General features: G+C 36.0%; 2 protein-coding genes across 3 annotated transcripts in view; both read left to right on the top strand.

The window, feature by feature from the left end:
* The window catches only part of Eaf2 (ELL associated factor 2), a 1192577-nt gene that overhangs the window by 270083 nt on the left and 894531 nt on the right, over window positions 1-27963 (top strand). The window lies entirely within an intron of this gene.
* Stxbp5l (syntaxin binding protein 5L) overlaps window positions 13009-27963 on the top strand; it is a 331615-nt gene continuing 316660 nt past the window's right edge. The window contains 1 exon segment of the mRNA XM_052158363.1: window positions 13009-13194. Within this exon segment, the coding sequence (XP_052014323.1) occupies window positions 13009-13194 (186 nt within the window).

Below are 27963 nucleotides of genomic sequence, written 5' to 3' on the forward strand. Positions count from 1 at the left end.
AGTTCTTTTCAGCAGAAAATTAGACATAGTACTACCTGAGGACCCAGCTATACCATTCCTGGGCATATACCCAGAAGATGCTCCAACATGTAATAAGGACACGTGCTCCACTATGTTCATAGCAACCTTATCTATAATAGACATTTGATTCTAAATATTAAATATTAACCATAATCTGCTTTTACGTAAAAAAATTCTACAAATATCCATTTTGTGTGGTTTAATCTTGAGACATAGAATATAAATATATTCTTCTCCCTCCAGATTCTAGAGGAATCATCTAGAGTAGAACTAATCATCTAGAGTAGAGTAGGTTATAGAACTGACAAAACACAACAGCTGACCATAGCCTGATTGCCAGCCAGTGAGGAAAGGAGTCAAGAATAAGTTTCTATCTATTTGACTGATCAACTAACTTCAGAAATGGGGATCAGAAGTAGTTCATTATGAGGCTTTTTAAAAATTATTATTTTTGCATGTCTGAAAGACATCCAAATGGAGATACCAGTGGATAGCTGAGGCTCAGAAAGAGGTTTGAATTATTGTCATCAGTTTGAAGGTCACTGGCCTATAGAATGTAAAGAGAGACAATATAGAGTAAAGTCTTTAGACTGTATAACTGTGGGGACAAGGACCTAGAATGGAATGGCCAGGAAAATGTGATGACTAGGAGAGTGGGGCTTTGGAGTCCAGGGAAAGGATTATTTGAGATAGAGAGATAAGGTTAACTCTTAAACACTTTTTCAGAATTAGACATAAAGAAACTGAAAAGCATCCACCGAATTGAAACCTACTGTACATTAGTAACCTCAGCAATTGCATCTGCTTCATAGTGATGGGAACAGAAGCTAGATTAAAATGAATCAGATAATGATCAAGAACTGAGGAAGGCTGAATAGTTAGCAGCTGTAAAGTTAGCAGAGTGATAAAATGGTAGTTGAAAAAGACACAGGAGTTAAGACTTGTTGTTTGTGTTGTTTTAAGATGGGATAGTATTACAAAGGAAAGAATCAGAAAGGAAACATGAGAAAGGAAAAGGTTGAAAATACAGCAAAGGGAAGGAATTAATGTATATAAATATGATGAGGTCTTGAACACATGGCTTGGACAGGAGAAAAGTGTCTCTTTGGTTGACAAAGGTGTGGGAGACAGATTAGTTACCAGAGAAGGGCAATGGTACATGCTGCTGCTAGGACTGTCCTGAAGGTTGGATAGCAGAAGGATGAAGACATTCTCATTAAATGGCTTCTGTTTTTAGCTGTCAGTTGAATTTTCTATTGAGAGGAGAATTACAAAGGCTGAGAGAGTAGGAAGATTATTAAATAGTTGTTGTAGGCTGTGACCTTGTTTTATTGATTATCTCATTTCACTTCTGAATCTTCAGTATTTTGTCCTCTACTTCTATTTCCTTGCTTAAAATACTATAAAAGCTCAAATTCATTCACATCATCTCTAGCCTTTCCTTTTTTCATCTTTTCTTTTTTATATTTGAAATACCAATTAATAATTGCCAATTCTTGATAAATTATATTTGCTTCTTAAATATTATGGAGTTAAGAAAGTAATATTACTTAGTAAGCGAAGGAGATGAAAGCTGTCCTAAAGACACAAGAGGAAAATTAGCATACAGCTATGCTGAAGAAGCTGTATATGTATACGAAGGTTGAAGAAAAGCTAAAATTCACCTTCTCAATCCACTCTTCTTTGCCTTGGAACCCAGAAAGGACATTGTATGATCCCGTCATTATTCTTATAACGCTGTTTTATAGTGAGGTATTTGCATCTGTCACTTCATATTCACTTGCTATTAGCTCTTCAAGTTGGTATTACGTCTTGTTTGCTTTTCCTTTCCTGCCTTTTCTCTTTTGTTTTCAACTATCATGGCGTTGTACCCAGTGCCAGATATGCATGTAATAGACTCTACTGAATGAGTAAAATTTATGACTTCATTATGTCTTCAAATTCAGGCCTGAGATCCTAGCCTGATATCTGAGTATCAGTCATCAGAACTCATTACTTTTTGTCTATTTAAGTATTTACTGTGCCCTGGGTACCACTGGGGATATACATTGACAAAGAAAAACAGTGTTCTATAAATCATTTTACAGATCATGAAATTAAATGTTTTTATTCTTGGTATTTTTCCTTTTGTTTCTAGCTCTGTACCATCAAAAGTCAAGGCTTTCATTAAGGCTGATGGACAGGAGGAAAATGAGGTCTCTCTCCAGTGCTGCCTTTACTTACTGTGCCTTGTAGAATGCAGGTTTCAATTTTAAGTGATAACCTATCATACTTTTTTAATTTTCTCCATTTCTTGGACTTTTGAAAGCTTTGTTGATACATGAGGCTGGAGAGATGGCTCAGTGTTTAAGAGCGCTGACAGCTTCTCCAAAGGACCTGGGTTTGATTCTCAGTCCCCGCACATGGCTAGCAATCACCTGAAACTACAGTTCCAGAGGATTTGATGCCCTCTTCTAGCATCTGTGGGCACTGTATGTATATGGTGCATAGGCATACATGTAGGCCAAATACCTATACACATATAATAAAGATAAATCTCAAGAAGGAAGACTCAGTGCACTACACATATGAGAGAATAATTTTAAATTTATAAGTCAGACACATATTCTTATAACGTTCTTTCTTGATTGTAAATTATGATAAGAAATCAAATATCTTCATGTGGTAAATTTAAATCACAATTATATATCTAATGAGTAACCTTTATTAAAAACTATACAACTATGTGAGGAAAAATGAGAATTCAGCCAAGATATACATTCTTTAATATAATTTTTGCACTGTCATTTCTATCTGTTACTGAAATGATGACATACAACTCTTTTCTTTGTTTAAAGAAGTCAATTTGCTTAAAAGTTGTTTATTCTTTCCATCTCCTACCCCCCAGAACTTTTTGGCAAGACACTGAGTTCTTCCTGTGGATTATCAAGAAATATTTTGCAATGCCAGTGACTGCCAATGGTTATGTTAATCTCTTTAAGTTCTTAATTAGAGAAACAAAAGGGACCAAGGAAATGAATAAAGCATCACAATTCTCAGTTCTGGAGTTTGAATAGAGATAGACTTAAGTCATATATTATCTTTCTGTTCAAACTAATATTTCCATCCATACTGAAAATTGTTCAATGTGTTCATCTTTGATCTAAAAATCCATTTCCTTCTTTCATATTTTGCTGGCAAATTTTCTTAAGGTCTTATTTAAGGCCTAGAGTTTATTAAGCAGATATGACTGAGTTACTTGTCTCTTGTCTGACTTCTAGTCTGGATTTCTATAATTTCTATTAATTCTATTAATTTCTAATAATATTCTATTCATTATCCAAACCTAGCCAACTTCATAGATTTTACTTCTAAACAATGAAGTCACTAGTACCTTTCAAATAGCGAGTTATCTGAAGTTAGTGGATGTCAGTGGACAGCACTGTCTTCCTTTTCAGTCTCTTTTATCTTGTGGGGTCCCTGATTGGCAACTACCACAATTCATATGAGGATTCTGTTGCTGAAAAATGATGGGAAAAATTGTGGGTGATTTCTGATTCCCCAGACATGTTGTTGTGTGCCTATATGGATCCTGCCATCTAACCTTAATAGCAATCAATAATCTTATATTCTTTTTACAAATAGAGAACTGAAGCAAACAAATGAATTTCCCCACTGTCTGCAATGAATACATGACAGACTTAAGTTTAACAGAATGCAAAATTTCTATTCTTAAAAATGCACCATGGGCATCACATCTCTTAAAGGTCTTGTCACTCAAATTTAAAAACAGCTTTATGGAAAATAGTCATATTTGTTGAGGCACTGAATGTTTTTGATGGCTTATGAGAACAGTGGTACAGAATATTTTAAGTAGGAACTGTTCCAGAGAGTTCATGATATTTGGTTTCCATAATTAGAGCATATTAGACACTGACACTCTTGAGAAACTATGTAAATCAATACAAGACTTGTATTACAGAAGAACTATGGCTAAAGACATCAGAGAATTGGAAGACTGAGAAGGGAGAAATAAGGCTGAGAAATATGATTTTTTTTTTTTGCCTTAACTGAGAGAGCTAGAGGGACAAATAACCCATAAATCACTCTTGCTGCTGCTGGAGAAAAAAATACTTATAAAGTGCTTCAGCCTGACAAAGGTTAAGAAAACAATAATGTATTGTCAGTCTAAGCTAGTGAAAGAGCTGATTAGAAGAGAAGGCATGTGCTGTATGGCTAGAGAGGAGCATATAAGGATTTTCTTGTCTTTATACCAACAGTTGGGGTCGACCAGATGTCAGTCGTTCATCTCTCCTCTCCCTTCACATTGGTTTTCAACTTTTGTTTTGGAAAGGCAGTCTTGTTGGCAGCCTAGCTTATTTTCTACAGCTCTAGCTGATGACCTTATTAGGACTAATAACTAATATGGATATTTACAGGATTTTGACATTTAATTCTTTGTTACCCATCATAAAAATTAGTAATGCTGTTGTTAACTTTGTTGTTGGCCTTTACAAAACAAAAGCATATCCCTGCTTAAACCAATGCAGTCTTTCTGTGTCTTGGTGAACTGAAGCTTCAGGTACGAAAGGCAGGGTCTTCCATGAGTCTCTGTGATCCAAGCCCAAGAAAAGCAGTTTTTATAGTTTTTTTTTTAATAGTTCTTATTATCTAGCTCAAGGTCAATGAATTCTTTCATTTGTTGATTGAATCTTGCTGTGAGATTTAGTTTGGATGATCATGTTCAAAGCTCACATCTCTCCTTTTTCTGTCCACAGGTATAAAAACCTGAACTGTTTCTCAGTCTTTTTACCATTTGTTTCCTCAAAAAGCTGCTCATTTGTAGTTACACATCTTTACTGACACTTCCAGCTCTCCCTGTTCTGACCTCCTCATGTCCATTTAAATAACAACAGTACGCAATGCCGATAAAAAGGAATGGAGGCTTGTTACCACTTTTTACACTTAGAAGTCAAATATGTGTGCTATCACTTCTTGTTAAGCTTTATGGAAAGTTTAGAGAAATTTCCCTTTAAAACTGAAAGTGCAAGCACTCACACAGTCTACTGTTGTGTTGTATTTAGTTAATTGTGCATATGTACACATCATTTTAAAACTGTCCTCAAATTTTGTCAACAACATCTAGAAGAAATTGGCATAAATACAGGTTATATAAAATTCCATTTTACATTGGTTCTTTGTATCATGAGTTCTCCCCGCCCCCCAGAGGAATGGAGAATATACATTTGGAAATCTTTCAAAATTATATAATTTAGAATTAAGTGTGAAAGTACAGTATCCTGACATAATAATACTGCTAAAAATGTCCCTGGAACCTCTTCTGATATAAGTATAAAGGCATTCTCCTTATTTTTATTTATAATAACATAAAATTATGCATGAAATACCCAAGGATATAGAAATGATTAAATAAACTATGTCACATTGATGCGATTGATTTTCAAAACCAGCATGTCTAAAGAATTGTTAATGTGGTAGGAAATGCTCACAACAAAATGTTAGTTAGAAAGAATGTAGATTAAAACAGCATATACTGAGTACTTTGTTTGAAAATGTTTGTTAAAATGCCTAAAAATACACATGTATAGTTGTCATAGTTTCTTAATAGAAATCATGCCGGTATATACAAATAGAAATACTAATAAAATGTGACTTCTGCAGAGCACTAATTTTAGAAGAATGATTTTAAGAATTCCTGTGTTTGGGTTTTTTCTTTACTGTATGCTGCAGCTCCTCTCCGTTGGCAAATGTCTACAAGGATACCTTTTAAGTTACCCTTTCAGCAAAGCTTTGACTAAAATCACACAAAGACAGGACTTAAAGGTCACATAGTCCAATCTCCTTCTGTCGTTCAGGGACACTCAGTCCACAGGTGCAGGAGACTTTCAGATCACTAAGATGGAAGAAAAAAATTCAAACCCAAAGGCAATATTTATAAACTGTTTCACAAATGTAAAAGAAGAACAAAGACACCAATATATTTGTAAGTGGTTTGCATTCTATAAACCGGTTTCCTATTATAGCCTAGACTGGTTGTTCTATGCATGGAGAAAAGAGTCTTTGGGGATGAAGGTGCTGCAGTTACTAAGCTAAGGCTTTTTATCTTACCATATCACAGTGTGATAGATGAGTATGTGAAAATCTATTTTAGAATATGCACAAAGAACAAATTTTAATTGCATGCTTAACAGTAAATATTTGATTTTTGTCCTAGAAGGCATGAGTTCTGTTTGCAATTCTGTTATTGATTGTGTGCTGAGCCATACTTTGTATGTTTTGGTTCTATCCTTATGACCCCTGGCTTTTTATCTGAAACCCATGGGAGCTATGACATTAATTAATTAATTAATTGCTTCTCTCTCTCTCTCTCTCTCTCTCTCTCTCTCTCTCTCTCTCTCTCTGTCTCTCTGTCTGTCTCTCTGTGTGTGTCTCTGTGTGTGTGTTGTGTGTTGTTGGACTGCATTAGGGTGAATGAGGGATTTTTTTTAAAGCTGTTGGCTATTTCCTGCTATATGATAGAAAGCTGACAATTATTAACCAGTTCCTCTGATGGAGGATATTCAGTAAGGTCAGGAAAAAGTCGGACAAAGATTGGGAAGGAAGGATAATTCTTTAATACACTTGAAAGTTTGCCAGAAAGATTACAGATGGGACTTCTTGGTGTCTCAGTTGTGTTTGCATAATGAAATTCTAACTTCTAGGTTGGCAAATAATAAAGATGTCATTGTAACTTGTCTGATAAACCTGAAAGGGGCGTCAGTTCAGGTTGTTTGCTCTAGAGCCCATTATCTCACAGCGAATGGATGGGAGACTTTTTTTCTTTCTTTTCTAACATGAACAGTTGCTTGCCTTGCATTATGGTAAATCCCATGTTATCACTCTTTCCACACAGATTCTCTCCAGCTGCTCTGATATTTGCTGAGACCACAGCTTCTCTCAGGAAATTAATACTGCCATGCTCTGTCTAATTAGTTATTGAATAACTGATTGTCTTTTATTTTAATGGGGCACACCCTAGTGACTCTGTTAATATATTTCAGATTATATCGAGCTCTCCTATGAGATAACCTTCCATGAGCTTGCTGTCTCCAAAGTCTTTTCTCTTCCTACTCTTTGCCCTTTTGTTCTTAAATTTCTTTTAGTTGTATCCAAACTCCTGAGGAGATATCTTTTATTTTTCTTTCTGTTTTATCATCATACTTGAATCTGGCAATAATTAATTATTTTAAATATCAAAGATCTGTATAATGAGATTTCTTTGGTTTCTCAAAAGAAAACCACCAGCATGAATACAGAGCTTTGAAGCTTTGGAACGAGGCTGACGAATCTACATCTGTTTCCAAGCCTATGTATGATCTTGAGCTCATGGCTTCACTGTTTTTCCTTTCTTTGTTTTTGCTTCAGTTTTACCACCTATAAAATGGAGTTGTCAATGGTTACTGTGTATCATGACTGTGAGGATTAAATGAGAAATCAGATGTAAAAAAAAAAAATAAATCGACACAGTTCATAGTAGAGCCTCTCCTAAAAGTGTCAAATTTGATGATTTTACTATTATGGGATAAGCTGTATCCCCCCGACCCTAATTCATACTTTGAAGCCCCAACCTAACCTCAGGAAGCAATTTCCTTTGGAGTTGTGGCATTTAAAGATTCAATTCAAACAAGGCCAGTAAGATGGCCTCTACTATAGTCTGATAGGTATCATAAGATGAGGGACTCTAGACACACTGATACTAGGGTTCTGGCCCATAGATAAAAGACCAAGCAAGACCACAGAAAGAAGGTAGCTATGTGAAAGCCAATTAGAAGTTTCAGAAGAAATTAAACCTCCTGATACCTTGAAAATATAATCCTAAATTCCAAAGTGGTGAGAAAATACATTTTCTGGTTTAAGAAACCCAATTTGTGCTGTTTTGTTATAATAGTTCTGGCAAATTCATCATGTATAGTTATATTTTCCAGAAGAGCTGACTGCCCCCCTTTCAATTCTAGTTTGTTTAGTCTTTTTGATTAGTAATAGGTAAGTGAGTAAGAATGTAATCTTTGAAGTTAGGCCTAGATTAGAAGACTAGATTATCTTTTGTTTGTTTGTTTGCTTTTTGGATATTTTTGGTTTTTTTCGAGACAGGGTTTCTCTGTATAGTCCTGGCTGTCCTGGAGCTCACTCTGTAGACCAGGCTGGCCTCGAACTCAGAAATCCGCCTGCCTCTGCCTCCCGGAGTGCTGGGATTACAGACATGCACCGCCACCACCACCTGGCTAAAACTAGATTATCTTAAGTTACTGTGGGCAATTTTTTTTCCTAAAACGTAAGTTTTCTTATACGTATAATGTGGGGAGAATAACTACCCATTTCATAGAGTTATAATGAGTACTAAGTGGATGAGATGTTTGTGGAGTTCACAGCTTTCCCATGTTTGGACAATAGGTGATATCCACCTGGACAGACATTATAGATCCAATCTATCACTTCCAAGTTTGCTTTCCCTGCATGCTTTTATCAAAGTCAGCCAATTCATCAAATACTCCTTTCTGTTAGAAGTGTTACATGGGTACAGGTTTTTTTTTTTTTTTTTTTTTTTTTTTTTTTTTTTTTGTGCAATGTTTCTGATTGCTTTCTCAGTATAGAAAAGTAGCTTTGATCAGCTTGGCTGGGGTCCAAGATTATAACTCTTTAAAGTGAGCTGTACTTTCTGTTCAACACATATTCTAAACTCCTCCCAGTTTATTAGTTTTGTTGATTTAATTATTAGATTTATGATTTAGTTATTTTGTTGCAAGTATCGAGCTCGGGCCACTTTTCTTTCATATAGCTCTTTACACTTGTCACATGGGTAGGAGGAAGCCAGGGGTGGTCCTTACTTGACCCAGCTTTAGCATTTTCTATATTGTTTATAAGCTATATTGTATGTTCTGATCTCACTCCTGCTATCAATTGTTTATACAATAACACCCTGTTGCTTTTTAACTCAGGATTGAATGTGCACTCACAAATATTTCACTGTGATTCATGTAGTAAGATTCTTTTTACTGCTTCCCCAACATACAAGGTGCCTTTTACATTTTACTAGTTTCTATCTTTGCCTATAGTCTAGTTTGTCATCATCATATTTTCTTTCCACAGGGAGATATTCTCTCTCTCTCTCTGTCTCTGACCATTACAATTATGCTAAAAATTTTACATTTATCTTGGATTCAAGTTAACATATGCTGGATACTAACCATGTATAAGTTATTGTGCTACTGTAGAGTATTGCTGGTATTTAAAATAATGCCAGTCCTAACTATAGTATATTGCTGGTATTTAAAATAATGCCAGTCCTAACTATAGTATTTTATTTTATTTTTAATTTTATGTGTGTCTATTTATGAGAATAAAAGCACAGCCCTGCACAAGTTAGACAAATGTTTTACCACCAAGTCACCTTACCAGCTGTTTCAAGTTTCTAATATTTATTGGAAACATGTATATATTTTGACACAACATTTCTTCTATTTCTCGTACCTATTTGTCATCCCATCTGGACTGCTGTGTGTGCTTTATAGAATTTTTTTTTTAAATCTCAGCAGGTTGTTGAATTCCCTTCATAATCTTCAGAAAAAACTTTGTTAATTTGTTTCATGCTTTCCTTTTTCATCTCTGTTTCATGTCATAGAATATATTTGTGATAGTATGATGCTTGTGATGAGTGACATAAGTTTTGTTTGGAAACATTCTATGTCTCTTTGCTGAACTGGAGTATCTCCTTCCTTCACTTTCACCAAAAGGCCAGACCTCCATATGCTATGGGCTTGTTTTCATATTGACCCATAAGTAGGCAGGTCAACTTTTGCTGAAGCAAAGAAAGCATTCTAAATCTATCATTCTATTCAACAATGGCTAACTCACCAAATCACTTCCTTTCAAAGAAAAACTTGACATAAAAAGAGGAAGAAAATGTTTTAGCTCTCATTGACTCCTGTGTTTAGAAATGAACAACGGACCAGAAAGAAGAAAAAAGGCAAGAGGAGACAGCAATGGCAGATATGTTTTGTTAGGTTTCTAATATAGAATTTAGAAGCATCTCATGACCCAGTTTATAACAGATATGGAATTTGTTTCCATACTTATTTTTCACCCCTCCCAAGCATGATATATTGGATATCATCTCATAAATCTTTATATTATAGCCATTAACTAATCCATTGTCTAAAACCCTTTGAATGCACTTTATAAGAGAAATATTGTGCCAGATACTAAATTGGCTAGAAGTACAAAATTCTATTCCTAATGGTGATTAAGAAAATCACTATCTGGTTTTGACAGTGAAAGTGTAAGGGGGTTACAAAAAGAAGCAGTGCAGATGTTAAGGAGTAGGACATTCAGAATGAGAATGTGGCTATCGAGCTGAGTTTCCAAAAATCTGAGCGCTATTGGATCGCTATGGTTCCTTTGGCATTTGCCTGAGTAATCCATAGAGCATTCTTTTTTTTTTTTTTAAATTTTATTCGATATATTCTTTATTTACATTTCAAATGCTACCCCTTTCCTGGATCCCCCTCCCCGAAAGTCCCATAAGCCCTCTTCCCTCCCCCCTTTCCCCAATCACCCCTTTCTTGTTTCCCTGTCCTGGTAATCCCCTACACTGCTACACTGAGCCTTTCCAGGACCAGGGGCCTCTCCTTCCTTCTTCTTCCCTTTCCTCTGTCTCCTTTCCTCTGAGAGAGAAAGGGGTGGGTCTGGAAGTGTTGTCCCATACCTAAGATGTAAGACAGTAAGTATTTGGGATGATTACTGATGACCCCTGTTGTTCAGATTTAAGTGAACAGTGAGTTATGGATCCTGAGCCTTTCACCAATGGCCAGCCGGGGCTCAGAGCTACATCTTCCCACAATGGTGCAATGCTTCTTTTTCTGTATGGAATGGAGTATTTTCCAAAATGATTTAAATGAGAAAAAACTTAAAATACATCTTGACATAATTTGAAAGAAATATTTCCTCAAAAATTCAATTTGTCTATGAAGAAGGGGAACGGGTCTATTTCGTAGGCTGTATAAAGTGGGCAAATCATTTCCTTAAGATTTGGAAGCCAACATTCCACCAAAAACCAATTCATTTTGGTACAGATGACCTAATGGAGAGGGCTAACAGTTTGTAGGGGTTATTTACAAATCTACATTCAACGCAGATAGCAGGGCAGCGAAACGGCAGAGAGGAGATGTACTTGGCGCTGGTGAGCAGAAATAGATTCAGGGGGTGTGGGTCGGGAATCGGGAGGCTGCAAAAAGAGCTGGGTCCACAACAGTCCAGAGCAAGACCCAAGGTAACCCTTTCTGCAGACTCTCTCTCCCGGAGTGCAAGTTCTCCAGCTAGCAAGCATTCTATTGATTCACACTTGCGTCCTTCAACAGGTAGCACCAATTACAGCCCCCAAAGCACGGCGCCTTGGCATACTGGCTAGCATGGCTGTCAATCAAATACATCACCTATTTTCCTAACCGATCCCCTCCTCCTGTCACTGGCTTTTCCTCTGACCTATCCCCAAACTTCTTTCCTGCCTGGAATCCCTAGACTCTGGTCAGTTAAGCTTGTGATTGGCGAGAGGATGTCCCGCCCCCGGCGCCAGAGTGCCCCGCCCCCGGAGAGAGTCTGGGAGGGAGGAGAGTATGGTCCTCCTGGGGCGGGGCCTACCTCCCACGGTGGGGGCGGAGCCTGAGACAGACCCGCCCGCTCGGTTAGGACCTCGGAGAGCGCCAGGCACCAGGACCAGAGGGACCCGAGAAGCGGCTGGATCCGGGCTGGACCTTCGCCCGCCTGCGAGCCTGCAGCCTCCGCGCCCTCCGCCTCTGCCTCACGGGCTGGCCGGCGGCTAGTGGCGTCTGAGGAAGGTGCTAAGTCTGGGGTCCCCAGGGACACCCGTGCTGTCCCATCGCGGCTTGCCCTCACACCTGTGCGCACGCTTGTGCGTGTGTGTGTGTGTGTGTGTGTGTGTGTGAGTTGAGTGTGCCTGTGGAAGCGGGAGAGCGCGCCCGCGCAGCTGTCTGAGGTGCGTGTGGCTTCCCGGCTGTCTGCGAGGGCTCCAGGGCTCATAGCCCGCGGTGGTAGCCTCAGCACCCTGCTTGGCTGGGAGGGAGCGAGCGAGCCAGCTCTGCGCGCCCCGCAGGCTAAGGCGGGACTCGGGCCGCAGGCGTCACCGCCTCATATCCCCCCGGAGAGCCGGAGAGCCGCCGCTGTGCGGAGGGGGAGCCGGGCTGGGAGGGGACACGGGAGACCAGAGGCGGGAGAGGGGCAGGAGAGGAGCCGGGGACAGGTGGAGGCAGGCGGTCCCCGCTCGCCCCTCCCGTCGGCTGTGGCCGTGAGTCACCGCAGATGTTTTGGGGGGTCTAGGTTTTTTTGGGGGTATACAGGATGGAAAAAGCCATTTTATTTTTGCCTGTCCCCCAGTTTCTATTGAGAAAGAGGGAGCTTTGAAGATGATGGGAGTGGGGGGGTCCAAACATGGTGGCAGAGTAAATACTGGTTCCCCCCCAACATTGCTTTTTCCGATAATAAAAATTTATGAGCTGACCCTTAAGAAGAAAAGCACCCCCCACCCCCTTCAGAGCAGTCCATAGGGTCTTGGTCTGTTGGGTTTTGGTTTGATTGTATAATAATGATGATATAATGCTAATGACGATGATGACACTGCCTTTTATTTTTACCCCAGTGCTGATAAAGCATAGCTACAGCTGGGGATAAAGCCCTTGAAAATCTGGATGTGTGAGGAAGGAATACTGTTGCTCTTGGAGTTGTGTTCTCTTTATTTTATAAAGATATCCCTTTTAAAGTTAAAATCTTAGGACATGAAGCCCGAGCCCCTCTCCCTCCTCGATTACATCCAACGCTCATAAAATGGGGACTAGCTACTCCTGCTTTGACTAACGAAAAGATAAAGGCTTTTGCCCCGTAAAATTCCATGTTTGTCACCGCTTCTCTTTTCCTTTTAATTTTTCGACAGTGTTTAAAATGAAGAAGTTTAATTTCCGAAAAGTTTTGGATGGCTTAACTGCCTCTTCCCCTGGCAGTGGTAGCAGCAGTGGCAGTAACAGTGGAGGGGCTGGAAGTGGCTCTGTCCATCCAGGAGGGACTGCAGGGCTTCCGAGAGAGGAAATTCAGGAAAGCCTGACTTCAGAGTATTTCCAGATCTGCAAGGTAAGTTTTGAATTGGCTTTAGAGCCTGTTATGTTTCTACTTTACTGTTGTGAAGAAACAAGAAAACATATATACACGCGTTCGTACACACACACACACACACACACACAGGGCTGGAAACAGTTGAGACACCAGCATCAAAGATCCTAGTACTAAGTCAATTTGAATGAATAAAAACACTTTAGACATCAACTTTGGCGTCAATTTATAAGCAACAATGGCAGTATAAAGAGAAGGAAAAACACACAAAAAGTAGTATTTCCAAGACGTTAAAACTTAGTAAGTGGACAAAATATATTTGTGAATAAGTAATAAACTGAAGTAGAAATGACATTCATTTGGCTTTCTGGGTTTTCATCCTGAGAAACTGTTATTCTTTTTCTCTGTCCAGTGTAAGATGAATAAGGCTCTCAACATGTTGCTAGACTTAAGTAGATAATAGATTAATATGTTCAATGACAGTGTCCTAAAATTCTAGATATTAAAGAAAAGGAATCTCAGACCCTTGATAAATATATAAATCCTGTGGGCTCAATGCTTGTGAGAACTCAGGACACTCAAAAAAAAAAAAGTAACCCGTGTTCTGATTCAGAGAGAAAACATTTTAGGCTATTGTACTTTGATTTTGAGCTACTAATAAACAAGCAGAATTTTAGACAGGGAAAGATAAGGAGAAATAGTAAAAAAATATAACTACTATATAAAGATATTATAGTATTACTTTATGATATGGTATATTTTCTTTACTGCTCTTTTTGGGTATTGCCTTTCAGTGTAATTTTGACATGACATATATGAGAAAAAACCCTTTAAGTCATTTGCATGATAAAAATGAATGTAGTTTATAAATGTGATTGAATACATAAGAAGAAAGATAAGGGAAAGTTTCAGTCATTGTCTCTCTTCCTAGAAAGTTTATTATAAAAACATTAGATCTATAGTTATTATTGTACTTAAGGCCCAAGTTTATTTAGAATTAAATAGATTTAATCAATTGTGTGAAATTTGAATACAACATGAAGTAATACATATTATATCAGTTAAGGAAGAACTCAATAGTGGTCCTGAAACAAATATGTGAAAGAGTCCTAGAAGCCAAATTTGAATTGCTACACAGGAGAATCATATCTTGATTTTCTATTTTCTTCTATTTCCTTTCCCACATTCTGAAAAAAAATCCTAATACTCTCAATTAATGAGTTTGATAGTGATACAGAAGAATTTTACTTGAGATAAAATTAGTATAGGGCAGGTAGACTCAAACCAGATGGATGTTGGACAGTTGAGACTGTAAAGCTAGTAGGGAAAGTTTTAAATAAAATAAATTCAGAGGTATGTGTAAATGCAGGAACTGAAGTGCAGCACATGGCCACCTCCAGGCTTATTAAGGAAGGGGTGGTCATGACAAATGGCAGAAGTCACGTATGGGCTGTGTCCAGTACATGTGGCATGGTAAGAAGAACACTGGCATAGGAATCAGACTGATTTTAACATTTTAAACTATGCCATTTGCCAGCCATACTATCATAGGCAACATTTTTTTTCTTCCTGGAACCTTGATTCCTGCATTTGCAGTATGAGAATAAATATTTCTGTTTTATGTGAAATAAAGCTTATTAGAATCTGAGAAGACAATACAATGAAGAGAGTATACAAGTTGAAAGGGTGGTAAATATTTATATTGTTAAAGTTGAAAAAGTACCTTGTTTATTGTAAAACGAATATAGCCATTATAATATACTTTATATTTAGGGTAATAAGTTTCAAATAAACTGTGAGGTTAGACTATTACCTATGCAGTAATAGTACTGAAGTCACACCAAATATGGAAAACGCAATAGTATATTTGACTAGGACTATAGTTAATTTGAAAAGTGATTATGTAACTATATTATAGGTAACATAATCTATAATGGATATAAAAATGGATTAAGGAAAGTGCAAAATTAGAGTTGTTTTTGGAATGAGGACTTCATTTAGGTTTATTGATGAAGTGTGCAAAGAAGATTCTGTTGTGGATGGTAAAAAGTCAGCACTTTCTGGACACTTTTATCTTTTCATTGTGGCTAAGATTGAAGTGTAAATCTAGGTGTTGTTTTCTGCCAGGCCTCCCTCTACTACCTGAATACTCAGATCCTATTTACTTTGTATTTCTGAATTTTATGCCATTTCTCATCCCCAGTACTTGTTCACTGAATCCTATTTTCTTGATTTATATCTTGAAAATACATTCTGATTTCCTCACTTCGTATTTTGCCTTATTATACTTCATTTTGTTGTAATAATGTGATTACCCAAACGCAATATGATTTTCTTGGTACAAATTCTATGTTAGTTTCCAGAGAGCAGTAGTTCTCTAGAAAAAAAAAAAAAGTCGTTTGTTATACTCCAGTAAAATCAATTAAGACAAATAAATGTGATGTTTTATTGGCTTAAGTTTATTTGATGAATTATAACAAGTTATACTGCCAATCAATCCCTTTTTTTATTTTGTGTTTTTGTATAATACTCTTTATAGGCAGGCATAGGGTATTTGTTGATCTTAAGAAACGTAAAGTTAAATTCTTTGTAATACATAGAAGATGCTCAACAGTTGAGAGACTGGCTGATGCATCAGTTTATTTTAATGTCTTCTAGGTTCAGTATGTGCCCTTGAGTGTCAGATTCCTCAGCTTTTTGCAACATACACCAACTACTCTTCTTGACTCTGAATTTTGTAGAAATTACTCGTCTCGAAAACACTGATTTATACAGTAAATTTTAATCTTTTTTTATTTTTTATTTTTATATTTTTATATTTTTATATTTTTATTTTTTATTTTTTTTTTTGAGACAGGGTTTCTCTGTGTAACCCTGGCTGTCCTGGAACTCACTCTGTAGACCAGGCTGGCCTCGAACTCAGAAATCCACCTGCCTCTGCCTCTCAAGTGCTGGGATTAATTTTAATCTTTTTAATCTTGATTTTTTCATATAGTTCTCTTCAGAAAGGTGTCCTGAATACTCAGATCCTATTTACTTTGTATTTCTGAATTTTATGCCATTTCCATCCCCGGTACTTGTTCACTGCATCCTATTTTCTTGATTTGTATCTTGACAATACATTCTGATCTCCTCCCTTCTTATTTTACCTTATTATACCTCATTTTGTTGTGGTAATGTAACTCATCTATTTTCTTGGTTCCCTTGGCCAAGGGAATAGTATACTGCTCTAAGGCATCACACTGTCATATGTAACACTTTCCATTCCATCATTTAGAATAAGTATCCCACCGCCTTTAATATGTACAACTGGAGAACTCTTGGTTAGCCTTTAGCTTATAACTTAATGCAGCCTCTGTGGGACCAGTCCTGACCACCGCCTCTGCTTACTTTGTCTTTTAAAATGTTTCTGCCTTTACAGTGTAAACTCTCTGAAAAGCAAATGTGTTGTTTTGCCTTTATACCTCAGTAGTTACTTGAGTGTCCACTGTTATCAGACTAGTGGTTCTCAATGAATCCTTGCCTCATTCCAGTGTTAAAGAATCAAAATATCCAAAGATAAGGCCCACAGATTGGCATTAAATAAAGGGCCCACAGGAGATTCTTAGGTACAGTTAATATTGAGAATTAAGGATTAGTATGCTTTGTAACAGAAGAAAGCACCATATACATCATTGGTTGCTTAACTGAAAATAGATTAAGGTTAAAATACTATCAATACTTATGTATTAAAACAATTCTTATTTTTATATTATGTGTGTGGGTATTTTGCTTCTATGTATATCTATGCACTACTTGTGTGCTTCGTGTCCATGGAGGCCAGAAGGTACTGGATTTCCAGGACCTGGCTACAGATGGGTTATGAGCCATCATGTAGGTGCTGGGAATCCAACTGGATCCTCTAAGAGCAATCAATGGTCCTTCCTGCTGGACCCAAAGATTTTAAGTTATGTGTATATATGTGCATCTCCGTGTGTGTGTGTGTGTGTGTGTGTGTCTCTGTATGTCTGTGTGTCTGTGTGTCTCTGTGTGTGCAATCTACAGAGGTTACAGGCATTGGATCCACTAGAATTGGAAGCACAGGAGATTGTGAAGCGTCTGCACAGGCTCTGGCAAACTCAGGTCCTCCAGAAGCACAGATTGTGCTCTATTTTATTTTCACTGAAAACATACATAGTATTAAACATATTAATTTGTTTGAAAATGTATAATTGTGTACCACATTGCAAATCACTTGATGAATAACAGATATGTTTTCAGTTACTAAGTACCAGTTCTCTGATTAGAATTCTGTAAATTCTGGGTGGATTTGTCTTCCATAGTCCATTTCAAATTCATCTGCACAATGCTCAGTTTTCATTTCAGATGATGTAATATGTTTATGAAGCAAGCTTAGTATCAATTTGTATATTTACACATTAAATATTTTCTCTCTATACAATATTTTTTATTCTATACTTAATGGATGCACATTTCAATTCATTGATATTTTTACTAGAGAGGAATTTACTAGATTTTAGCATTTAATGAGCCATTAGTTTCCATGTGTATATTTTCCAGTGAAAGGGAGTTTTTGCTAATCTAGCAGGTTGATTAAGTTAAAATTAGTTTGGGAACGTCAGTTATAAAGTATCCTGTTGGATTTTCATAATAGTCATGTGAGGAAGGTGCAGGGATAGCTATTTAAATTCTATTGATAAAACATCAGAGGTCAGAGAATTTAAATCCTGAGGTTTCCCAGCATAGCTAATAATTTTAACACCATTTCTTTTTCAGTTCTTACCTCCAGATTCTTTTTGCTTTTTTTTATTTCATGGAAAACCAATATGACAAATTCCTAAGGAATCTGGAGACTTTGAAAATGTAGATATTTCCTTAACACTTCATTCAAAATATGCTAAATATGACCACATCACTTTCTATTATGCTACCTGGACCAAAGCCCCCAAAATTTCCTACATGGGCTGCTACCATATAGCATTCTGTGCTTGCTCCAATTTTACTCAGGCCTCCCTACAATCTTGCTTTTTGACTGTTAGAAGAAATCCTTTATAACTTAAATCTATACCATTCCAATTCAGTCTCTCCAAATGACTTTCCATTTCTCTTAAAAATAAAATAATAAGGCCAGGTATGGTAGTACACATCTTTAAGCCCAGCACTTGGTGGGCAGAGGCAGGCAAATCTCTGTGAATTCCAGACCAGGCAGATATATACAATGAAACCTGGTCTCAGCAAACGAGAAAAACAAACCTAAAGTTCTACTACAGCTTCTAAAGCTTCAGATCATCTTCCTTTTGATAAAGCTATTTTGGACTTTTATATTTTATATACTTTATCACTGACTCTGACATTCCTGCTGGTTCTCAACTATCATTTCTTCCACAAGGCTTTTCCATTCATTTTTTACTTAGAACAGCCTACTCCCTACCTCATCCTAGCTTCCTAGACATTTTCTCCCTTTGCCTTGTCTGCTTCCTTCGATCATTCAGTGTGGAGTACACTATCATTTCAGAGAGGGCCTCATTGACCAGTGCCCCACTCCTTCATGCTCTACCTGTATCAGGATAACTTTGTCTTAGTAATTATTAAAATAACTCATTAGTAAAATGTGTGTGCATATGTGTGTGCGATCTTTGCCTCTCTCTTTACAATATAAACTCCATGAAGGCAGGCATTTATATATCTAAATTTATATATGTAAATGCCTACCTTCATGTATAGAACAGCACTTTTCATATAAAATGTAGTCAAATCCTTACAGAATCAGTGAATGAATGAATATGAGCAGGAGAATATGATTAGCATATTCAGAACAAACTAGATATTATTTTGAAGAGTTTCTTGGAAAAATATTTTTAGGAAATAAACTTTATTACAGAAAGAAAAGGAAATCATTGAAAGAGAAGTTCTACTGCTCTTTCAGTATATATACATACATACATACATATATATATATATATATATATATATATATATGGATGTGTTATATAATTTTAAAAAAATCATGGGAGGTTATAAAGTAAATCTATTTTAGGTTTTATTGTATAGAGTATTAACATTTTTGTTTCCAAATAGCAAGAGAAATGGTTCAAAGTATTAAACTGATAATCACAACCACCTGAGATGTTTCGTATCTAATTTTAAAAACTGACAAAATAAATATATGACCAACAGATGTCACAAACACTAAAGTTTTGAATAAGCTCTTAAATTGGCTAATTCACTGTTTTTAAACATTTATACAGCTTTTAAATAAATGATCACAATGCTAGAACCAATACATAGGTAACTAGTGTAATTTCTGATCTATAATTGTAATCCTCATACTAGATAAGACAGAAGAATCTTCCATGTAAGAAGATAGAAATAAAATCAGACATTCATACATGAACTATAGTGAGTTAGGATTTTTAGAACCTGAAGAGCTAGAAGATTCAGACCTGGATGCATGCCTTTCTACTATCACTCTCTCAAGATTTTCAGTGTCTTCTCATCTCCTGGTTTCATGGCTTTTCACTTGTGTGGTTGCATAACTGAGATTGACACAAGGGCATAGCCATATCTTCACATTTCTGATATCTTTATGCATGAAAATACCAGTAAAAGATTCCCTGAAAAGCACTGATCCACTTCCATAGTTACAAACTGGCAGAATAAAAGTTAGGATCACTTACTATGGATACAGCTACAGCATCTGACAGTGGCTTCGTGATTGTGTCACTAAAAGTGACAGTAGAAGAGGGATAGCCCTGCAAGCATGCATATTTTCATGTGTATGTGTGTATAGATATGTAAATATACAAAATTAATGAGTATATATACATATATACACACAGATTTGAATATATACATTAATGAAGGATATCATAAATCTGGAAAAAGAACAAGAAGGGATATATAGGAGAGTTTGGAGGTAGGAAAGCAAAGGAGAAATGACACGATTATACTATAATCCCTCAAAATAGAAGAAGTAATAAAAAAATAATTGCAAGAGGGAAAATCAGGAAGAATAAAGCTATAATCAGAACTGAGATGCTAATCTGAAAAACCAAAAATAAATCCAGTTTTAAAAAGTAGCCAAAGCCAGATTATTCTAGATCCTAGACTTTCTTTTTACGTTTTCTTTTCTCTTTTTATTAGACATATTCTTTATTTATATATTATGTTTTTTATTGAATATTTTATTTATTTGCATTTCTAATGCTATCCCATTTCCCCATTTCCCCCCTCCTGGAAACTCCCAGCCAACCATTGGACTGAGCAAGGTGTCCTCAGCGGCGGAATTAGATAGAGAACTGAAGGAGCTGAGGGGTTTGCAACCTCACAGAAAGAACAATAATATCAACCAACCAGATCCCCCAGAGCTCCCAGGGACTAAGTCATCAGCCAAGGAGTACACATAGATTCAGCTGCATATGTAGCAGAGGATTGCCTTGTCAGGCATCAATGGGAGGAGAGGTCCTCGGTCTTATGAAAGCTCAATAGATGCTCCAGTGTAGGGGAATTCGAGGGTGGAAAGGTGGGAGTTAGGTGGGTGGAGGAACACCCTCATAGAAGTAGGGGAATCCTAGACTTTCTATTCGGCTTATTTTGAGAGCATAAGAGTGAAGAGGCATGCTTCAGTAAGGGATTATAGATATAGGAACTATGTTTAAAAGTCATCAGAGAAAAGAAATAGTTTTCACAAATGATCCTTTGGTGCTCATATATTATTAACAAATAAAATTAATGAACTCATCTAGTATGGGATTTCTGATGTTTTCTAAAGAAAACAGTGTGGTCAATAGTTTTTTTGCTTATATCTTTAAAAGAATTAATTTAAAATATTATATAAGTAATCTACATACTTACCTATAGGATTATTTACTAATAATTAAGTGAAATTCTTATTTTTGTTTTATATTTTAGTTTATGTTTTGTTTTATATATTAGTTTTGCGTAATTTTCTATATATTCTTCTGGCTTCACATGAAGATGTGATTACAAAAAAACAATCATAGGCTTAAGTTTATTTACTTTCAGGACTATAGTGATTGTATTGATTTGCTAAGTTGTAGTTATGTAAAGCATTTGCATAATCTAATAACCACACTCAGGTGTGGAAGCACATGCTTGTTGTAATCACAGCACTTCTGAGGTTGTTTCAGGAGGACCACAAGTTCAAGACCAGTCTGGCTATGTGGTGAAACCATGAAGCTCCCAATCAATTAAATAAACAAACAAATTGGGGCTGGAGAAATGGATCAGTGGTTAAGTGCACTGGATGTTCTTCCAGAGGACCTAGGTTCAATTCCCAGCACTCGCAAAGCAGCTCGCAATTGTCTGTAACTCCGGTTCTACAGGTTCTGATGCTTTCATACAGATATGCATACAGACAAAACACCAATGCATATAAAATATAAATAAATAAATCATTAAAAATGAAGCAAATTAAAAGATGCCTAACATCTCTAGAAAACATAAACTATATCCAATAAAAGTATGATATAGTTTCCTTTGTTAAAGTATTTAAATTTAGATTTTTTTCTAATAAGAGAAAATTGAAAAATTTATCTCTAAACATCAAAATGTTTTTATTACAGTTCTTATCTGTAGTGATGTTTTTAAAAAAAATTTGAAAGGGGAAAATGTTTCTTAATTTATTTTTAATGCCTGAAGGGGCAATCTTCAAAATGCATAAAATGCTAGTATTTTAAAAGTATTTATTAATTATGTTGTGGAATAATTCCTAAGTTTTAGGTAATGCTGAGTGATTAACTTTTTGATGACTAAAGATAAAAATTACATTTAAAAGTTTTATGGAAGTTAGTTGTAAACAATAAAATATAAAACTAAACAAAGAATATAGAAAATAAAAAACAAACAAAAAATTAAAAAAAATTAAAAAATTAAAAAATCACAAACAAACAAACAAACAAAAAGTATCCTATAGACCCACTGTGATAATTAGGAAGACAGATCATTAAATAAAAGATAAATGGTTACTTGAGGGATGTAGCAAGAAGACATTTTGACATTTCACCATTTGAAAGGAGCCTTTACTTTTAAATAAAATTTTAAAGTGACCATGAATAATATGTATTATTCTTAGCTAGTCAATTTTTTTAAGGGAGTTGATTTATTAGCAAAAATTACTTTGGATACTGTCCTGGACTTCTACATAAAAAGGAGCAGATGATTTCAGTTCTTTTGAAGGCACTAGATTGTCAGTTGATAGTTATAATTCATTGTACTACAAGATGAAAAGTATTTTGAAATTGTCTTCTAAATGCAGTGATATCCTTGAAGGGGTTGGCAAAGCTAAGCATGTAATACTAAAAATGTAGGGAACAGAAAAATATAATAGTTTTTCAAAGAAAGTTTGAGAGCATTTGTTCACATCAGTTCTCCTGTGAGTCTGATACTGATTTTATATTTTCTACCCACTCAGATGTTCACTCACTGTACACATCTCCCCCAGACTCAACATGACTTCTCAAATTACTGCACTACTCAAAAGTCTCACATGTTTTTACCTCTCAGATTAATGATCAGGTTTTTAGTCAATTCACAACAAACAAGTTAGATTGAACACCAAGCACTCCAATCAACTTTCTTGACAGCAAACTAACTTCACTGCCTTTATTTGGAGAAAGTGTCAGATCTCTAATGTCACTGGCATAACAACAAAAACAGATGGAAATGATGCTTTTCTTTAAAATTCTCACTTTATTCAATATTAGATATGTTTCCAGAACCATTATTATAAAATGTAATTTTATTTACAATGAAAATATATATTAGCTTTTAACAAGATCTTACTTTTCATGCCAAAGTAAGTTAAAGTAGGATAAAATTTTCAGCTTATATTCAGTAATAGTAACCTAATATAAAATATGTTGCTGGAAGGGGATAGGATTAGGTTAAATTTCAAAACTCTTAAGTGAGCCAATAGATAGCTTGAAAAGGACACTTAAACCCATAGGACACTTAAAGTTATAGATCCAGAGAATTATAAATTGTCTCGAGTTGGCTTTAGTTCTAACTTAGGTGTCCTTCAAGTTGCAGCATACCCAAGGCTCAACTAACAGGGTAGATAGATATCCTTGAACTGAACTGAGTGGTGTTAGAGGATGACCAGAACATGGATGAGGAATATACTTGACATACCGAGTTTTATTTACAAATAATATGTTCACTACATCTATCAAATACTTATTCAAAATTGGTCTCCCACAGTTCCTTATATTGCTTTTCTGCCATCCTGTGGCAATTTTTTGAATCTTTGTTTTTTTTTTCCATCTTAACTAAAATTGCTCCAACATTTGAGATAATAGTTTTTTGAACTTTGTAGTAGCTATGCAGCTTAATTTTGTGACATCATTTATGTATTTATAAATTTAAAATTGTTTTAAATAAAGTTTTTCAAATACAATATATTTTGATCATATTCTTAACCTTCCTTCAACTCCTCCCAAGTTTATATTCCCTCTCTCTTTAGAACAAGAAAGAAAAAAGCAAACAAAAAAATAAAAGCCATAACAAAAAAGTCAGACCAAAAAAAAAAAAAAAAAAAAAGCCAAAACAAAATGAACCCTCTCCAGCAAACAGTCAAAAAAATAAATAAATAAAAAGGCATTACATCCATTTGTTTGGCCAGCTACTCCTGGGCATAGGGCCTGCCCCGGAGGATGATTGTTATACCAAAATGACACTCCTTTGGAGGTAACTGATTTTCTCTTTTCCTGCGGGTTCTAATTGCAAATAGCTTCTCAGCCAGGAAAGGGAATTTGTGTCTCTTTTGCATTCTCAGTGCTAGGATTTTGTCTGGTTTGAACCTGTGCAGGCCTTGTGCATGCTGACAGTTTCTGAGTTCATCTGGTCATCCATGTTGGTTTTGTCTGTTCCTTGGAGGCATTCCCCACCTCTGGCTCTTACAGTCTTTCTGCCACAGATCTTTCGCAGATCCCTGAACCTTGAGCGGAGGGGTTAGATAAAGACATCCCATTTAAGACTGAGTTTATCTTTAAACATTGCCTGGTTGGGGGAGGGGTCTCTAGAGGCATTCATTTCCAACTACAGAAAGAAGTTTTTTTCTGAGGAGAGTTGATGCACAGATATCTGAGATTTTTGTTTGATGTTCTGAGTTATTCATTTTCAGATTTAATTTCAATTTAGGTTTCTTTAGTGATTCTATTTGTTGTTGTTAAATTCTACTTTCACATCTTGAGTTGTTTTTATTATTATTTCATTCAGCTGTATTCTCACAGTCTTCATTAAGGCGTTTATTTATATCCCCTTTAAGTTCCTGGAACATATTCAAAATTGTTATTTGAAGTCCTAGTCTCAGGTTTCAGCAAACTTGCTTTTGTCAAGGCCTATTGCAAAGGGGTTGCTGGCTTCTAGAGGAGGCATATTATCTTGGTTGTTCATGTTTATATTTTTTGCACCGAGTTCTAGGCATCTGGAATTAAAGCATTTGAAGAGTTTCTTTGTGTAGATATTTGTTTTCATCTTTGTCGAGTGGGTATTCCTTTCTTTGGCTGATATTGCGCACTCTGAGTCCTAGCCAATTGTGGTGGCTGTGGGATCTCTGGTAGAGAGTGATTCTGTGAGTCAGTGGGAAGGTGACATCATTTATTATGTAAGCAGCATAAGTTTATGTCTCTATACCAAATACTTTAAAAATAAATTTTCATATGACAATGTATTTTCTGTAGGTATTCTGGCTGTTCTTCTTTACCTACTTCCTGCTCCTACATTGCTTTTCCCTTTATAATCCCTCCCTCCCTCCCTCCCTCCCTCCCTTCCTCCCTTCCTCCTTCCCTCTCTCCCTCCCTCTCTCCTTCCCTCCTTCCCTTCCTCCCTCCTTCCCTCTATACCTTCCTCTCTCTTTATACAGAGTAATAGGTCTCACTGTGACTATTTCATATTTGCATGTAACGGTGATTCTCAACCTTCCTATGCTTGACTCTTTAATACAGTTCCTCAGGTTGTGGTGACACCCCCCTCCCCGCAACTATAAAATTATTTTCGTTGCTACTTCATAACTGTAATTTATGTTAGGAATTGTGATGTGCCTATTTTTGGAGATAAAGGTCTGCCAAAGGGGTGGTGCTCCACAGGTCGAGACCATTGGCATGTAACATTTTGATCCTACTTACCGTTTTATGGCCCTTTCCCTTTCTTACCTCTACACATTTGGTCTCCATAAGAGTCCCCTTCTACTTTAATGTGCAGTCTCTCTCTCTCTCTCTCTCTCTCTCTCTCTCTCTCTCTCTCTCTCCTCTCTCTCTCTTATTCCACATTAGAGAAAACATGAAAATATCTTATTTTGTTTAATGTGGTCTCTAGTTACATTCATCTTCCTACAACGCATGTGTTTTGATCCTTCCTGATTGATTCATAATATTTCACTGTGTGTCTATACCACATTTTCTTTAACCATTCACTTATTCATAGGCATCTAGGTTTATCCCATAATTTGACTCTTGTGTATAATGCCCAGTAAACATAGATAAGCAGATATCTACATTGTATGCTGTTTTTTTCCCTTTGGGCATATATGAAAGAATAGTACAGCTGAATTGTATGACATAGTTCATTTTTAGCTTTTAAAGAAACTTTCATGTTGATTCCACAGTAAATAAACTAATTTACAACACTACAGTGTGTAAGAGTTCCTTTGTTAGCTGATTTTTTTAATGTTAGTCCACAGAGAAATGGGCTTCATCATCATTTTTGTGTGACATATATGTGCATGATATGTCACATATATACAAGTATGTGTGTGTGTGTGTGTGTGTGTGTGTGTGTGTGTGAGAGAGAGAGAGAGAGAGAGAGAGAGAGAGAGAAATTTCTTGTGTCCTTAATAATAGCCATTTTCATGGGGTGAACTGAAATCTCAGTGTAGTTTTGATTTGCATTTTCCTAATAGCTAAAGATAGTGAGCATTTTTCATATTGTTGTTGGTCATTTTTACTTTTTTGACAAGAGTCTAGCTTTTTTGTTTTGTTTTGTTTTGTGGTTCTTGTGTTAAAGTCATGGCCTCATAATGCTATGTAAGCACTCTGTTATGCATCAACAGCCCCAGCTGGGCCTGTTTCTTTGGCATTTTTTGAGTTCTTTATGCAGTCTGGCTATTAATCTTCTGTCAAAGGAAAGGCTGCCAAGGATTTTTCTCTCTGTTTTGGATTGTCTTTTTTCCTCTGCTGTGTAAGACCTTTCGGCATTGATACAATCCGGTTGTTGAACGGGCTGTTATTTCCTGACCTGAGGGAATCTTAGTCAGTGAGGTGCCTGCTCTTGCCATGCCTCAGTGTTTCCTTCATGCTTCCCTGGAGCATTTCAAAGTTTCAGACTTTACAGTAAAAGTTTTCTTCTCCCCACTTTGAGCTGCTTTTGTATAAGGTAAGGGTCTTTTATGAGGCACTTTAATTGAGCCATCTTTTTTTTTTTTTTTAAAGAATAGACTTGAGAGAGACAAGCACCCCTGCGAAAACAATTATATATTTTTGTAATTAACAACTCATGCCATATGTGACTATTTTCTATTTGTTATGGAATTTCCTCTTACTTTTAAAATGGATTGAGTTGTTTGCTGCTGTCCTTCCCTTCTCTTTAGTGCCTCTGCTCTTTTTGAAGCATCTTATAATTTATTTGTACCCTTTCTCTGTGTTCTTTAGTCACCTTGATTTTCATGCATATTCTCTTGCTTAAAAGTTCTTTTATCCCCAAATGAAAGAATCTAAAAGATGTATAAAACCTTTTTTTATTTGCCATGATTTCACTCCCTTAAGTGAGTTTAATATTTTTATTGGGATTAACACAGAAAATAATTCTTTGATTCATAGTTTCTTTTTCACATAATAACCTCCTTTTGAAAGGATTGAAAATGATTTAAACTATCTGCTCATTGAATCATCAATACCTTTTGATCTCTGATAACTAATGCAAGAATTTCTATCATTATAGAAAGCAGGGTCATAGCCAGGTGTGGTGGTGCTTGCCTTTAATCCCAGCACTTGGGAGGCAGAGGCAGGTGGATATCTGTGGGTTCAAGGCCAGCCTGGTCTACAAAGTGAATTCCAGGACAGCCAGGGTTGTTACACAGAGAAACTCTGTTCTGAAAAACAAAATGAAACAAAACAAAATAAAACAAAACAAAACAAAAAGCAGGATCATACATTTGCTATAATTTTATTTTGGTTTTTCATTTTTCCACAGATTATTTCATTCTGAAGAAAAGTTATAGATTAAAAAGTTTGGAGCAAAAGATAACTCTCAAGAGAGAATGGGTACAATATTTGAGAATTGTCAGCTAAAGATAACAAGCAATAGAGAGAGGGAAGTGCTAGAGGTATAATTTATACAGTATATACTTCACAGATTTTAAACTCTATTCAATGGATTTGACAGTTCTTTCTATCTTTGTAGTTATCAGACAACATAAAATCTAGGATTTCTTAAATAGTCTTAAATTCCTCCATCTTTTTATAATCACTTTTCCACTTGTACCCCTTTTCAGAAACATCTGAATTAACTTTTTATCATAGCTTTATTTTTCCTTTTATTGACTTTTATATAAGTAGAATCAGACATGTAGAATATGAATATAAGTGCCTTTCATACAAGGCTTAAAATTTATCCGTGCAGGTAAATGTACCAGTAATTTGTTCCTTTTTATTTGTGAGTAGTAGTTCAAATTTTTTGAAAACTATGTTTTTTATGTTGACATAATCAATATAGAGAGAAAACCACAAATTATCTATGTTTTAAACACTTAAATATAGGCAACAGTTATTGAAT

The sequence above is a fragment of the Apodemus sylvaticus genome, chromosome 15 (genome assembly GCF_947179515.1).
Source record: "Apodemus sylvaticus chromosome 15, mApoSyl1.1, whole genome shotgun sequence".
NCBI classification, from domain to species: Eukaryota; Metazoa; Chordata; class Mammalia; order Rodentia; family Muridae; genus Apodemus; species Apodemus sylvaticus.